Here is a 15,001-nt window from a genome sequence, read left to right as displayed (position 1 = left end):
ACCTTACTTTACTGAATAAACCAGTCTTTTACAACAACGGCTGTTAATTTTTTTTTTTTTTTTAATTTGATTTATATGCCGCCCTTCTCCGGAGACTCAGGGCGGCTTACAGTGCGTTAAGCAATAGCCTTCATACTTTTGTATATTTATACAAAGTCAGCTTATTGCCCCCACAAACTGGGTCCTCATTTAACCTACCTTTAGAAAGGATGGAAGGCTGAGTCAACCTTGAGCCTTGGAGAGATTCGAACCAGCAGTAAATTGCAGGCAGCTGTGTTAATAACAGGGTGCTTTAAACCACTGTAGTACCAAGGCTCTTAATTGCATTAACAGCCGCCAAGAATTCAAAGAATAATAACTGAAAGCTTACTATAGTTGGCAGAATGCCCAGAAGCAATTTGCAGGAAGCTGATAAGATAAGCAAGACAAGACAAGACATGAAGGTATGTGAACTAAGTTGTTCCCTGCAAATTGCTTCAGTCGGTGTTCCTCCTTAAATAGGCTAAGGGAGTGGCCAATTAGCCCCAAATCTTACTCTTGAGAAGACCTCCTCCTGAGGAGCCACTCCTGCCTTTTGGCATCTCTGTGTGCCCGTGCATCGAGAAGAGGCTCCTCCTCTTCATCCTTTTCACTTAAGGGAGCTTCTGGAGGTTCTGAAGGCCCTGGCTGAATGCCCGCCTCTGGCACCACATCTTCTCCAGCCTCCTCATTGTCTGACTCGACTGCCAGCTGCACAGGCTGCTGGCACAGCACCACACCAGCCTCCTCACTGTCTGAATCATCTACTAGCTGCACAGGCCGCGTTTGGGCCACAACATCTTTTTTTTGCTTTAATTTATATGCCGCCCTTCTCCGGAGACTCAGGGCAGCTTACAATGCGTTAAGCAATAGCCTTCATACTTTTGTATATTTATACAAAGTCAGCTTATTGCCCCCACAATATGGGTCCTCATTTCACCTACCTTAGAAAGGATGGAAGGCTGAGTCAACCTTGAGCCTGGTGAGATTTGAACTTGCAGTAGTTGCAAGCAGCAGTTGTTAATAACAGTGCTTTAGTCCACTGTACTACAGGCTCTCCTGATTCTAGGGCCAATTTTCTTTCATTTGAGGATGCTTTGATCCTTGTTTCAAGGATTTGGAAATTTGGTCTCTTCATTTCAGGGGTCTACCTGCTGGCACACATTCTTTGATGATTAGGTTGTATGTGTACTTAGTAGATTTATAGTGATGCCCTCTGAATGTCACCGTTTCCATTATTGCACATCATGGCACTAGACCCTGTAATAAATGCTGAGCAAGTGCATTGACAACAATTACTCCATATTTGGCTAGAATAACTATTGGCTACATTTCAAAATTAATAATGCTATTGTTTAGAAGATACATTTTGTGTGTGTCTGCATTTAAGTAATTGAAAAATATAATGGGGCAAAGGTACCATGAAACTTTCCTGGTTACTAACAAATTATACTCTTATAGATACAATCCTTTCACATTGACACTTCCTATAAATAGTCTCTGATGGTGTGTCACCAGTATTTGGAATACTTATTTCTCAGAGTGGAGGATTTGAGGAGGAAACTCTGTAATTTCTGGTGTATCATCTTTGCCTCAGTCATCTGTTAAAGGAACCTGAAATTGATAGTCACCAATCTGATGCCATGATTTATAAGAATTACATTCCCGCCTTCTTTGGATGGCACTAGGTTGGGGAAAGCTAATTTAAAAATATGTTTTGTACATAAATGCTGGAGAAATAACCACCCTCATGGAGAAAACAAAACACCTGCAATAAACAGCTGGATATATTCAAACATTTAAAACAACCGAAAAGTGATTGAAAGATCAAATGATTCTCTTGGCAAACAGATGTATTTCTTTTAACTTGCTGACCCAATATACATTAGTAGTTTTTGAAATAATACAACTCTTTTCCCCATCAAAACTGTATAACAGAATTTATTTATTTAGTTTATTTACATTGTGTCTTTATTTTTTGTACAAATAACTCAAAGTGGTAAACATATGTAACACACCTTCCTCTTCCTATTTCCCCACAACAACAGTACTGCGAGTTGGCTGGGCTGGGACAGAGTGACTAGCTCAAGGTCACCCAGCTGGCTTTCATGGCTCATGATCTCCTGGTTTCTCATCTTGTGCCTTACCCACTAGACCAAACTGGTTCTAGATTTACATAGTGGTTGAGCATATACACTATATCTTGAGTCATTATTTCTCTTTCAGAACCCTCTTTGGAAAACATTTTGGTCCATTTCAAAGGACTGATAGATTGAAGCAGACAATTCAGTGCAGTCGGATAGGAGGAAATAATCTCATTGTATATGGAACTGAACCTGATGCAGGTGATCATAATCAGGTGTATTCTATCTGGCTGCTTACTTTGATGGCTTGTCACCTGATCACCACAGAGCGAAAAGCTCTATTTAGTCAACCTAAGTATTAGCTGCCATTGCACAACAGTTCAGATCTGAAGGCAAAAAGAATCATAAAAGAACATATCCTCCATTTGCAACTCCTGAAAGCAAATGTGCCTTTTCTGGAATTGTGGGTATACCTGTAGGCTCCAAAGTATCTTTCTGCTTTTGAACCCCAATCATTGCACAGCCTTCCAATAATGTGGAGAGAAGGCCATCAGATCCTTTTGTCTGAAACTGCTCTGATGTTGCAGGAACTAAGATGTTCTGACCAAGAAGTTTCCACGGAGTGGTAGTCTTTGAATGAAAAAAGAAACACCATCTCTTCATATGTGTGCAGGGCTTCTAAGTGTCTTCAGGCTTGTGGAATCATTTGGTATGAGAAAGGTGATACCATGAGATAAATCCATATTGTTGGATGCAATAGTAATGAAGAGGGGAAAAAAAAAACATTTTAAATGTTTCATATGTAACCAACACTTTTCTGCTTCGTATGATTTGTTACCCCATAGAACAACAGTATTCAAGAGTAACGTCCTGTTTATAAATAGGACCGATCTTTTCCAATGGAAATAACCAACTTTTAAAAATAGATGAAGTTTCTTCCTAAGAACAGAGCCACTTTTAACAGTTGTGCTGATAAGTAGCACTCTTATAATGCTGGCAAGTGATTGTTTACTGATCAGTGAAGCAACTGTTGGTCATGGATACTTAATCGTGGAAAAAAGTGGAGTAATAGTTGCCAGTTGTGGTTTCACAAATTCCAAGCCCTAAGACATTCTTGATTCTTGACCCTGCTCTTCACCTTTTCAGAATTCTTGGTTCAGATGATTTTACGACATGATTTTAATTTGATAGATCTTGCCTCACTTTTGTATTCAGTTCAGTCTTTCCTGTTTTTAAAAATTGATATCATGATCCCTTCTACCTCTGCAAACTTTCTTCACTGGACCATCTGCCTGAGCTTTACTGCTAGTCCAGAGATAGGTGGCATAGGCTTAATTCATTTAAATTATGGAATTCTGGCTTTTGCCAATAATGGCTCATAACAGGTAGCTACCATGATTGTCAAGCATCATTAATGTATTCTGCAATGTTTTTGCTCAAAAAGCAAGCAACTCAACCCAATTGTAATGTGTAAAAGTGATCTCTGATGAATCTGATAACATTGGACCTTGGCACCTACAGAAAATACCTAATGTTATTTATTACTCAAAGGAACAGACTGCAGAATTCCTCTTTTTGAATACTACAGTTTTTTTCATTAATAGCAAGTAATGTGCAAATTCTTTAAAAGAAAGAGATGCTTCATAAATGTCCTTGTTCATGCCAAATTAGCTCCTTGGAAAGTTTGCATAGCCATCATAGCTTGATTCTCTTATAAGTACAATCTAAATAAAAGATGTTACCTTGTAAGTGATGATTTAGCATCATGATAGCCTTCTTTTTGCCACAAGTCTATAATAAGAAATGTGTCCATTGCTCTTCTGAGCCTTAAGCATATGGCAGAGAGCACCAAATGAGAAGGCACGACATATATGTCACCTCTAGATGAGATGGATAGCACATAAAATAAACAAATAACTCACACCCATTCCTCAAGACTGGGTCTGTAGCTTCTGTCCCAAACACCTTCAGACTCAATTCATGCTATGTAGGATGACATCTAATTTGGTCATTTTATTTAGGAAATCCATTTTTGGTTAGTAATATTGATAGCAATCTGTGACTCTGTTTTTTTCCTGCCCTTTTTAAACATTTGATTTCATAGATTCTTTTTGTACTCAATTATGCAGCAGTTTGAAAAACAGGAAAACAAAAAGAGGCATATTGAGTAGCATGTTAGCTGCCAACCTTTTTTATATATAATATTGACAAGCCCTGCTTCTTTTCATTACTATTAGTTCAACCAATATACCTTTTGTCAGACTCTAGTAGCCAAAAATATAGTGCTAATGGATGTTTATGTTCCAGTTTCCTGTGAGATTTTCCAACACCTTTCTTCAGTGTTTTGGCATTGCAAGTCTCTTTCAAAAAGCATTTATCTTTCATGTCATTTCTGGTAATAAGGTTACAGCATTAAGAGATCCATTATTTATGTCACGTAGAGAGCGTTATCAGAGGTACATCTCTTCTGGAGATGGAAACTGACAAAGGAAAAGCTTACTCAGAGATTCTAGAATTTAATGATGGAACTTTGTGAACTCTAGCTTTATGATTTGGTTTCTAACCTACTTTAATTAACAGCTTTTCAGGAATATTGCTTGCCTCTATGCTAGCAGATATTTGAAGTTATTGTGCCAAGTCTTGGAGGAGATGTTTGATTATGAGCTCACTGAGCAATTATAATTCATCCCCATCAGAGTTGTTATTACCAAGTAAAATAAGTTATATTTTGTGTTTGTCTTATAATCACTTAAATGGCATGTAAGACACTATTTAAAAAATTCTTAATTTCTTTGGACAGCCTATGTCCATGATGGCGAACCTATGGCATGTGTGCCCGAAGTGGCACATGGAGCCATGTCGCTAGGCACGCACAGTGTCAACCGTTCCTCTTCCAGATTTCTGGCACACATACGCGTGCAACGATCAGCTGGCCTTTTTGCATGCGGCAGTGCCGGAAACTAGAAGAGCTGGTCTTCCGTTTTCCTGCGTGAGCATGCATGCCGGCCAGCTGATTGTTGCGTGCGCATGCATGCCAGAAATCCGGAAGAGTAGCTGTCTGAAACCAGAAGTTCAGTATGTGAAACCGGAAGTTCATTTTTGGGCATGCGCATGTGCCCTGGGCAGCTCCTCTCCTGGGTTGCGGCCCAGATGCACGGGCACATGCTCCCTTTTCGGCACTCGGTGGCAAAAAGGTCTGCCATTGCTGGCCTATGTTCTTCTTAATCACTTTAATTTTTATAAAATGGGAGAGAAAATGATTTTCTGAAGACCATTCAAAGAGGGATTGCCCAAGATGGATTGGGAATAGTCAGAGCTGCAGATATCTACTGAAGACATTTAGTTTCAATGTCTCACTAAGTGAAGTTCACTGATGGGTTTAGTTGAATTACTTCTTACCAGTTTTTATGAAGAAAACATGGGATGCTGCCATGGGCTCTCAATTCTAAACTTTTAGACAAAGAGTATGAGTAACATGCAGTGATTGTATATTACTTTTTCAACCTTGCCAATTTCTCAAGGAGTGCAGGACAGTGTTCTGGATATCCTCCAAAAAAGTAGGCGTCAGCTTTCAATGAGTTGCTGTCTTAACATTTGGGAAGTTGAAATCACTGTATTTGCAGGATTTCTAGCCTTTTGGAAAGATATTCACAATTATGGGAGATAGACTGATACATATTTTGAGATTATTTTTCAAAACTTAATGGAAAGCTCTAAAAAATTGCTGGAAAGGAGAATTAATTTGTTGACATTCTTAAATCTAAGTAACAAGAAAATTGATTAAAAGTAAATGGTTTCAGGTCATCTCTAGACTAATGAAATAAATACTTCCTTAATGGATTAAATTATTTCCACACCAGCTGCTTATCTCTAAGTAGTTCTGCACAGTTTCAGCACAGCATAAATAGATAGGTGGGATGACCCATTGGCAAGATGGGGGATATATAGTTGATATTCAGTTTTAGAGGTCACGACTATTACACCTTATCAGGAGCCCTCAAAGTACTTCAGATTTTTGTCTCCATGGTTAATAGTGATTATGCACTGTGCTCACACTGCCAATTTTTACAGGGCTAACAGTGGTAAAATATTATTTGGAATGTGACACACATTCCATTCATTGGCCTTTGTAATCAGGGAATGGCAATTAAGATGGAAGTCTGTGAATTACTTGCCAAAAGTAATTTATTTCAATATTGGCAAGTCAAGCTTTTCCCCCCTAGTTTAAATATTTTTGTTTTCTTGTTAATTGAACCCAGTAACAATTAGGGTGATGATATACTTAAAGAAGCAATTATCTGATTCCAAGATTAATTGAAGTTCCACTTCAGTAAAATATCGAACATTTTCTTTACAAGAGTCCTTTTCACCATCTGCATAGCATTTTGGAATATGGTAAGAGGTTGAGGCTGGATTACAGTTGTGTCTGAAAAATCAGTTCTGTAATTATCGGTTCTAGGAACAAACAGCTATTGAGATAAAGTGAGTTCTGGACTGTGTGGAATGAGGCTATCTAGGGGTTTAATAGAAAGAAGGATAGATTAGGGCAACAGAGAAAGGGAAATAATATATTTCTGGATGGAGGAGCCATCAAGTCTCCGAATTAGGAGCTGCCTAGAAGTTAATGTCATTCTTAACATTTGTCCTATTTGGTTGCAGAGTCCACTTCTTTCAGATTGAGATCACATAGCTCTTAGGGCAAAGCTTGTTAGTGCATGATGCAATGAAGGATCTTGGGCTTTTTTTGCTGATTTATTGCAAAGTGGATGCTGATGAGGCTAAGAACAAAAGACTGGCCCAAAGTCAGTCACCCAATTGGTCCAACATCTTAACCACTAGAACATCCTGAGTCACTAGAAACCAGGTGAGGAGTAAGGAACTAATGGGTTGCTTTCCCTCATGCAGAATCTTTTAAGAGCTGTATATTCAAGGAATCCCTTTTGAGGCACACATCACTCCATCCATCAAGGCATATACATTCTTCCTTCATCAGTTTAGCTAAGCTTTCTTTCTTCATAGTATCAGTTGATGATATCTTTCATCTCATACAATCATTTATCTATATAATTATATTCTCCGTTCATGAATAGCCATACACATCCTTGTTGGATACCTTGAAAGCTTCTTTCTTGGATGATTTAGAAATTTGAGACGGTGTTCAATGGTGATAATGAGGTAATGTTATATTGCTTAATATGGTTTTTGGCAAACCACTAATTTTTTTTCCCCATTTATAATTTGCTTCCCCCACTTGCTGATCAGGTGTTTGGCAAAAAATACTGACCAATTGGAAAAACAAAGGGTTCAAGGCCAAAGGGAAGAGGGCTGAGAAAAGAGGCTGGAGATTTTCCAATCTTGATATAGAGTGACTTGTAATTAGATGCCTAGTCAGAGCCAGAATGATTATTCCTGTATTTCAGATAAGATTGAGAAAATTTATAACAGATCACTTTGTGGGTGATTGTGGGCGATATATTTATTACCTTGTATTTCTCCTTATAAAGTTTTTCAGTGCTTGGAGGGGGGTATTTTTCTTTTCTCTTATTTCGTACAATCTCATATTCTTGATGAAGGGACTTTTACATGTGTTTTTATTTTTATTTTTTATTAACTTACTGTATTAGCAGTGTTATCATATGAAATATCTGCGGGAAGATCCTGCATGTTAATATTCACAGTTAAAAAACAGATTACATTTCAGGGACTTTGCTCAAAACCTATTTGACTTGTAATAATATCCCAATTATCATAATAGTAAAGTCTACTAAAACACTAAATCCATATCCTAGGAGTCAAGCTTATTGCATCCCTTTCCAGAATAAGTTTCACAAAACTTAGAAGCAACAGGTTTTGTTCAGAAAAGATATTATGATAATTAGATTCAAATTTGCATTGCATTCTTTCCCCCTCCCCCTGTATATTCTTCACAAAGGCCAAACACCCCACAGCTTGCATGGAATTTATTTATTGTATTAATGGGTTGAGCCTATAAAGTAAACCTAAGTAAAATATTTCCCAAAGTACAAATTTCATGTACAAAGAAATATTCCCAAAGAAATATTTAGGATGGTTGTACATGAAGGTTGTGCAGATCGCTTTGTTTCTCTGTACATGAAAATGTGAAACTGAAATTGGCCAGAAAAATCTATTTACATTTCTAATGACTTTTCTCTAAACAAGCAGAATCCCCAACACAAAGTTATGGTGTATCTATGCCCTTCCAAACTCCATTATCTGTTTGACTCTTTCATTGTGCGCTTGACAGTACTACCATGACTACACTAGGAAAGGCAACTTCCTAGTGTAGCCATATTATTCATGAAATTCCAAAATGTTTTTCAAAAAGATCTAAAGAATTAGCAAATCTCTTGATCAATCTTCTCCTTGAAATACCTGGATTTCAACGTTATTTTTTATATGAATTTCCTTCTCACCCCTATGGGTGGTTGGTGTCTTCCTCAATCTCAAGTCCTGTATCAGAGGTTTGAGAGTTTGAGGGTTCTGGCACAGTATCCTAGCTGTTCATGGCACTGTACTCTTCTGGACAGATTGCTCTGATGTTGTTCCTGGGATCTATTGGGTTCACTCTCTCGGCTTAGGAGTTATAGCCCTAAGTGCTCCTACCATCACTGAGACCACTTTGGCCTTTATTTTCTCCATCCTCTCTAGTTCTTCCTTCAGGCCCTGGTACTTGTCCATTTTTTCATCGTACATCTTTCTGATGTTGCTACCACTTGGTAGTGCTACATTTATTACCATCTATCTTCTGGTCCTTGTCTACTACCACAATGTTGGGTTGATTGGCGAGTACTTGCCTATCAGTGTGGATATGGAAATCCACACAGGATTTTAGCCCTTTTATTCTCCATGACCTTCTGTGGAATATCCCAACTGGATTTGGGAGAGTCTAGGTCTTGCATAGTGTACATACAATGTGCACATCTTGTACACACACCATGTCAATTACTTCGTTGTGCCAGTCGGTGTACACTGTTCCTGCTTGCATCTTATAAACTATCTGTTGGACTGTCTCTGAGGACTTCTGTCTAGTGTGGTAGAATGCTGCACATGCACATGCACGCACACACACACACACACACACACTCCTAATGTAGAAGGGCATTACTATTTACTAAGGAGTTTGTGTCTTTCTTCCTACACAAACCTTTTCTCAAGATCAGTGTATAGTTTAGATATTTATCTAGAACATATTCCAGAATATACAGTGCCACAACTCTTGAAAATGACAATTGTTTTCCTTTAAACAGTTATCTCTAGAGATTTTATGTACAGTTAGGAAAACAATGATGGCAATATTTTTCCACAGTATCTACTCAGAGAAGGCTCAGCTGTGATTATGGAAAGTTTAAAAACAAAAGTTGTTTGCTTGAACATACTAGTTCCATCCCCTAATTTGCTGGGATTAAGCAAGGTTCTTCTCTTTCACCCAGGTCTTTTCTTGATGTAATTTGTTAGAATTGCTACATAATATAATATGTAATATAAGTTCTTTGTACTTGGTTTTATTTCAGATTCTGTAGTATATGAATTTTTTTCCAATTATTAATGAGTAATCAACACTTCTTTCTCTAGATCCATTGAAACGGTTCACAATGAAGAATTTGAGCTATACTATGTTATATTGCAACAGAACATTTTTTCATAGAAAAAAATATTCCTTCACATAGGAAAGCTCAAAGGAAGAAGGATTGGGACATTTCTCCTTAATATACAGATAATTTTTTAAAACACTTTTTACATTTTTTAAAATTTAAAATTAAAATTATCTGCAGTGATACAGCCTAGATATTATTTCACTGTGAGCAAATTATTCAATCCTCAAATTTCTTGGTTATAACTTGGAAAAGCTAAACAGGATCAGTTGTGGTTAGTACTTTGGTGGGATATTAGCAGAAAATCTCAGAGTTATAGACTGGAAAGTTTTAAAAATAATTGGAAGAAGGTACTTTGAATATCCTATACATAGGATTATTTTTGTGTTTATAACATGACAGCAAATACTTTTAAGACTTTATTTACGGTAATTTTTGTTAGCAAATGTGGAGGCTTAGTTCTGCTTTCTATGTTCTGCTTTTCTGATTTTGATAGCACACAAGGGTGGGATTGCTTGTTGTTGTTGCAAATGTTGTTCCTTTTGACACAATCTTTGTGAGTAATAGAGAAATGCAAACTTATAATGACTAGGTCAACATGGAGATGGGTGAGATGGGAGATGGAAAATAATTTCAATCCCACTGTTCCCATTGTGAAATGGGTGCTATAACTGGTAGTGGCTACCCTCCACATCTTTTTTGGAAAGGAAACAATTTGGCCAGCAAATCTGGGGGCCTTAGCTATTAGTTATCTATACTAACCAGGTGGGGACTGGAGCATTAGGGTGGGCATGAATTATAAGACCTTGGCTAAGTCCCAGCAGCCATTTTCTCTGAAGTAATCTCTGGTAGTATTTTCTCATTTGCCAATCAATTTCCCATTTTATGTGTGTTCCAAGGATGTGGCAGTGGAGGAAGTAAGATCTTATTGTTGTTGTTAGTTGTGAAGTCGTGTCCGACCCATCGTGACCCCATGGACAACGTTCCCCCAGGCCTTCCTGTCCTCTACCATCCCTCGGAAGTCCATTTAAGCTCACGCTGACTGCTTCAGTGACTCCATCCAGCCACCTCATTCTCTGTCGTCCCCTTCTTCTTTTGCCCTCAATCTTTCCCAGCATTAGGCTCTTCTCCAGTGAGTCCTTCCTTCTCATTAGGTGGCCAAAGTATTTCAGTTTCATCTTCAGGATCTGGACTTCTAAAGAGCAATCAGGTATAGTCTAAGGACCAGTATTTCAAAGGATAGCTATTCTGACATGTTATTCATCAGAACTCGGTTCCCTTGATTTATAGTTTCCGATTCCTTGAAGGTGAAGGATCTGCCTTTCTCTCTGTGCCAGAATCCTGGTTATTGACTGTGTTTGAGACATTGAGCCACATTCCAGATTATTGAGATCACAGCGAAAGAAACTGAGGGTTTTTTTCTCTCTCCATATTGTTCAGTAGATTTTTGTTTGTAGTGTGGAATGGGTGAGGCACCAGTGTCTTTGCATTCACATTTTCTTATGACTTGCAACTTGCTCCTCAAAACCTATTTCCCAGTTTTACCCAAACCACAGGTGGTTTTATCCATCCACGTGTAGTGTGACTGCAGTTTCCAGAATAGTCAGCCAGCATGGCAGTTTACAATTCTGGGAAGATTGCTCTGTACAAATTGTAATTGACTTTGTACAATTCCCGTGCAGTCATCTTGTTTATGATCTGATAAAGACTTTAAACTGCATTGTACAATTGGCATTATTATGCCACATTCAGTGTTACTTTAACCCTTAGCTCACTGTCTTTTTGGGAGCTTTTTACAGACCTCTTCACAATTTCTCCTGTTGCCATCCTAGGCAAAAAACAGGTTAGATGCATGGTTTGCCCAGCTTCTTAATTGGTGGGATGGATGGAACGTGAAGTGCTGCATTTTCAGGCTGTCACTTGGGCAATGCCTGACAATTCTGAGGTCATGTTAATTAAGGCCAACATGTTGATTTAGTCTTTTTAATCAGTCTGAAATTTAAATGCTGCTTAGCATATGCCTGCTATGAGGAGTGGGCCGCTCCTGTTTTCTTTCCTTCTTTCTTTCTTTCTTTCTTTCTTTCTTTCTTTCTTTCTTTCTTTCTTTCTTTCTTTCTTTCTTTCTTTCTTTCTCTCTCTCTCTCTCTCTTTCTCTCTCTCTCTCTCTTTCTTTCTTTCTTTCTTTCTTTCTTTCTTTCTCTCTCTCCCTCCCTCCCTCCCTCCCTCCCTCCCTCCCTCCCTCCCTCCCTTCCTTCCTTCCTTCCTTCCTTCCTTCCCTGTGATCAAAAGGCCTGGAATACTTTAAAGGCTTAGTGCATTTCCAAAACAAAGCAAAACAAAACAAAACAAAAAACCCCAACCATATCTTCTGAGCTGCTCCTTCTTCTTCCTCTTTTTCTTTTGGTGCCTTCAAATATTGACTCCTGGATTAATCCTTGCAGTTTTCTTGGCAAAATTTCAGGAACAGTTTGCCATAGCCTGTTTATTACAGCTGAAAGTGAGTGACTAGCCCAAGGTCACCCAGCTGGCTTTGTGCCTAAGTTGGGACTAGAAGTCATGGCCTTCCCATTTCTAGCCTAGTGCCTTAAAACCACTACAACTCCTAAACTGTATTTGCAAGTAAAAGTTTGTTCTGAATTGCTTAATCCTGGCAGATGGAGCACTGATGAAACCCCAGGTGCTACTTTTTGTTCAAAGCTTCAATTCAAAACAATAAGTAGTAAAGACAATGACTATTTTCCCACTCCATCTACCACAGCTTGCCTCCAAAAATGCAGGTGCAAAAATATACAGAAAACATTTAACCATTCACTGTCATTTATTGGTCATAGAGATTGTGGCAGCCCTGGACTTATTGCAACTGACCACTTACTCTAGCCCTTCAAAGTTTGCATCACTTTATAATATATATATATATATATAACTTCCTCCAGAAGTTGTAAATGCTCCATCACGGGAAATTTTTAAGAAGAGATTGGATAACCATTTGTCTGAAGCGTGTAAGATATCCTGCCTAAGCAGGGGGTTGGACTAGAAGACCTCCAAGGTCCCTTCCAACTCTGTTATTCTATTCTATTCTATTCTATTCTATTCTATTCTATTCTATTCTATTCTATTCTATTCTATTCTATTCTATTCTATTCTATTGTTTGCATCATTTCAGCTTATCAAGCCTGGTTTCGAGAAAATAAAAAAAAATGTATCTGCTTAATATCTCATCCTTTTTTGAGGTGGATGGAAAAGATTAAACATAAGAGAAGTTTTTATAGTTAATACAGCCATAATTTAACTATTAATGAGAGAAGATTAAGTGAGCACTTACTTCATGATATAGCTATTGTTATGAAACAACGGGTATAGGGTAATAATATTGCTTCCAACAAATTATAGGAGCAAATAGCTACATTTTAGCCATGATGATCCATAAGTGGAACTTTGAACTAATAATTTGAAAGTTATTGATTTTAATGTTAAATTGCTGAGCTTTTATTTATTATTTATATTTTATTCCTTTTTATAGTTACCTTTGATCATTTTGAAATTCTCAGAGCCATTGGAAAAGGCAGCTTTGGAAAGGTATGTTTTTGCAAACTATATACTTTGTTAATCACCTAAAGAAATAGTTCCTTCTTACAAAATAAGCATAAAATATTGTCCAGAGCTACATGCTAAATCTTATTTTCTAAAGGACTTGCAACTGGAGCCTTGTTCCTTGTATGCCTAAAATCTTCAAATAATATTACAAGATATCAAATTGTTCATATTGATAGCCCCAAGCTTCCGAGTTTGTGTGTGTGTGTGTGTGTGTGTGTGTGTGTGTGTGTGTATGTGTATATAGTTCTAGTAAATGCAAACCTTCTTATACAGCAAATTTGGGCTTGCTGCATTCTGCTTCATTTTCCTCTTCCAATTCCCATCATGTTGTTTTTGTAGAGGATTTATATGAAAAATTATTTCCACTTTAAGTCTGTTTTCAGCCATTGTATTAGATGTGAGCATTCATGAATCTCTTGGCTTGTATTGTTCTGGGAGAATGTATCCGATACTATCTGCAGGACACATCTAAGTCAGTAATGTGACCTCCTGTGGATTCCATCACAGAATGGATCCCTTATCATATCTCCTACATAGTCCCAGGTTGCAAAAGAAAGAAAGAGGATGAATATCATTGTGTCTGTTGCTAAAGGCATCAGAAATTCTGCAGTTTAATCTCCTCCATGGAAAAAGGAAACCTTATTTTAGCCTGCAAGCCGTGGAGCCAAGGATTGTTGCTACAACTTACTTAAAACATTATCTGGCCCTGCTCTATAGTTTTACCAGAGCATAACTTGTTTATTTATTTTAACAGTTTTTTTAAAAAAATATTTTTATTAAACAGTTTTTAAAACAAACAAACAAAAACAAACAAAATTAGATATTTACATCTTATTTTCAACATCTTTGCATCAGTAATCCATATTTATACATTTTCTCTTTCTTATCTTAATATATTTTTTATACATATATTTCTAGTATATCATATAGATACCATCATAATATATTCTCTTAATCTAAATGTTTTATATACATGTAACATAAACAGGTACCTAATTTCCTTTCCACAATTTATATCTTCCCCTTTGTTTCCATATTCCTCCACCTAATTTAACCATTGTTTAGTTTTCTTTTGTTCCCCCCCCTTCTCCCCCTTTTCTCCTCCAACCACTTATACCATTTCTCCCAGACTAAGTAGTATTCTGTTTCATTTTTTTCTTGTATTTCCTTTGTGAGCTTATCCATTTCCGCACACTCCATAATTTTAACAAATTTATATAGACAAAACATTAAAAATCACAGTTAATAATTCACAACTTAACCTCCCCCCAACCCACTCTTTAACGACAACAAGAGAATCAGACAAATATTTGATGGGCTCTAAATGGGATCCCTAAGCCTACCAACAAAACCAGGTCATCAAGGTCATCAGAAAAACAACCAGGTCATCAGAAAAACAACAGGATGGAACCAATCATACCTCTGGGGGAATGATATGCCAAAGGAAGGGAGCCACCAAGAAGACCCCTTTTCTAGGTCCCATCAAATGTACTTCCTTGATAGTTGGGGCTTGCAACATGCCCTACCTTTTGGTGGGCTGTGTTGATGTAATTGGGGAGAGACTCTCTATAGCCTTGTATTTTCATTTATTTATTTGTTCTCCATTTCATGTCAGAATTGACTCGTGAAAAATGATAGAGATCTTGCCCCACATACTAAAAAGTACTGTATGTTATCCGTAAGACAAGAGGT

The 15,001-nt window shown here is 37.6% G+C and overlaps 1 protein-coding gene across 3 annotated transcripts in view; it reads left to right on the top strand.

Annotated features, from left to right (window-relative positions):
- The window catches only part of STK32A (serine/threonine kinase 32A), a 77,209-nt gene that overhangs the window by 12,343 nt on the left and 49,865 nt on the right, over window positions 1-15,001 (top strand). For all 3 annotated transcript variants that reach the window (XM_034405237.3, XM_034405233.3, XM_087887415.1), the window contains exon 3: window positions 13,236-13,291. In XM_034405237.3, the coding sequence (XP_034261128.1) occupies window positions 13,236-13,291 (56 nt within the window). The remainder of the gene's footprint in view (window positions 1-13,235; window positions 13,292-15,001) is intronic.

The sequence above is a fragment of the Pantherophis guttatus genome, chromosome 2, assembly GCF_059756535.1.
Source record: "Pantherophis guttatus breed Tessera chromosome 2, ASM5975653v1, whole genome shotgun sequence".
In the NCBI taxonomy this organism is placed as follows: Eukaryota; Metazoa; Chordata; class Lepidosauria; order Squamata; family Colubridae; genus Pantherophis; species Pantherophis guttatus.
Note: the sequence above shows the minus strand (reverse complement) of the source record. Positions and strands in the feature narration are given on the sequence as shown.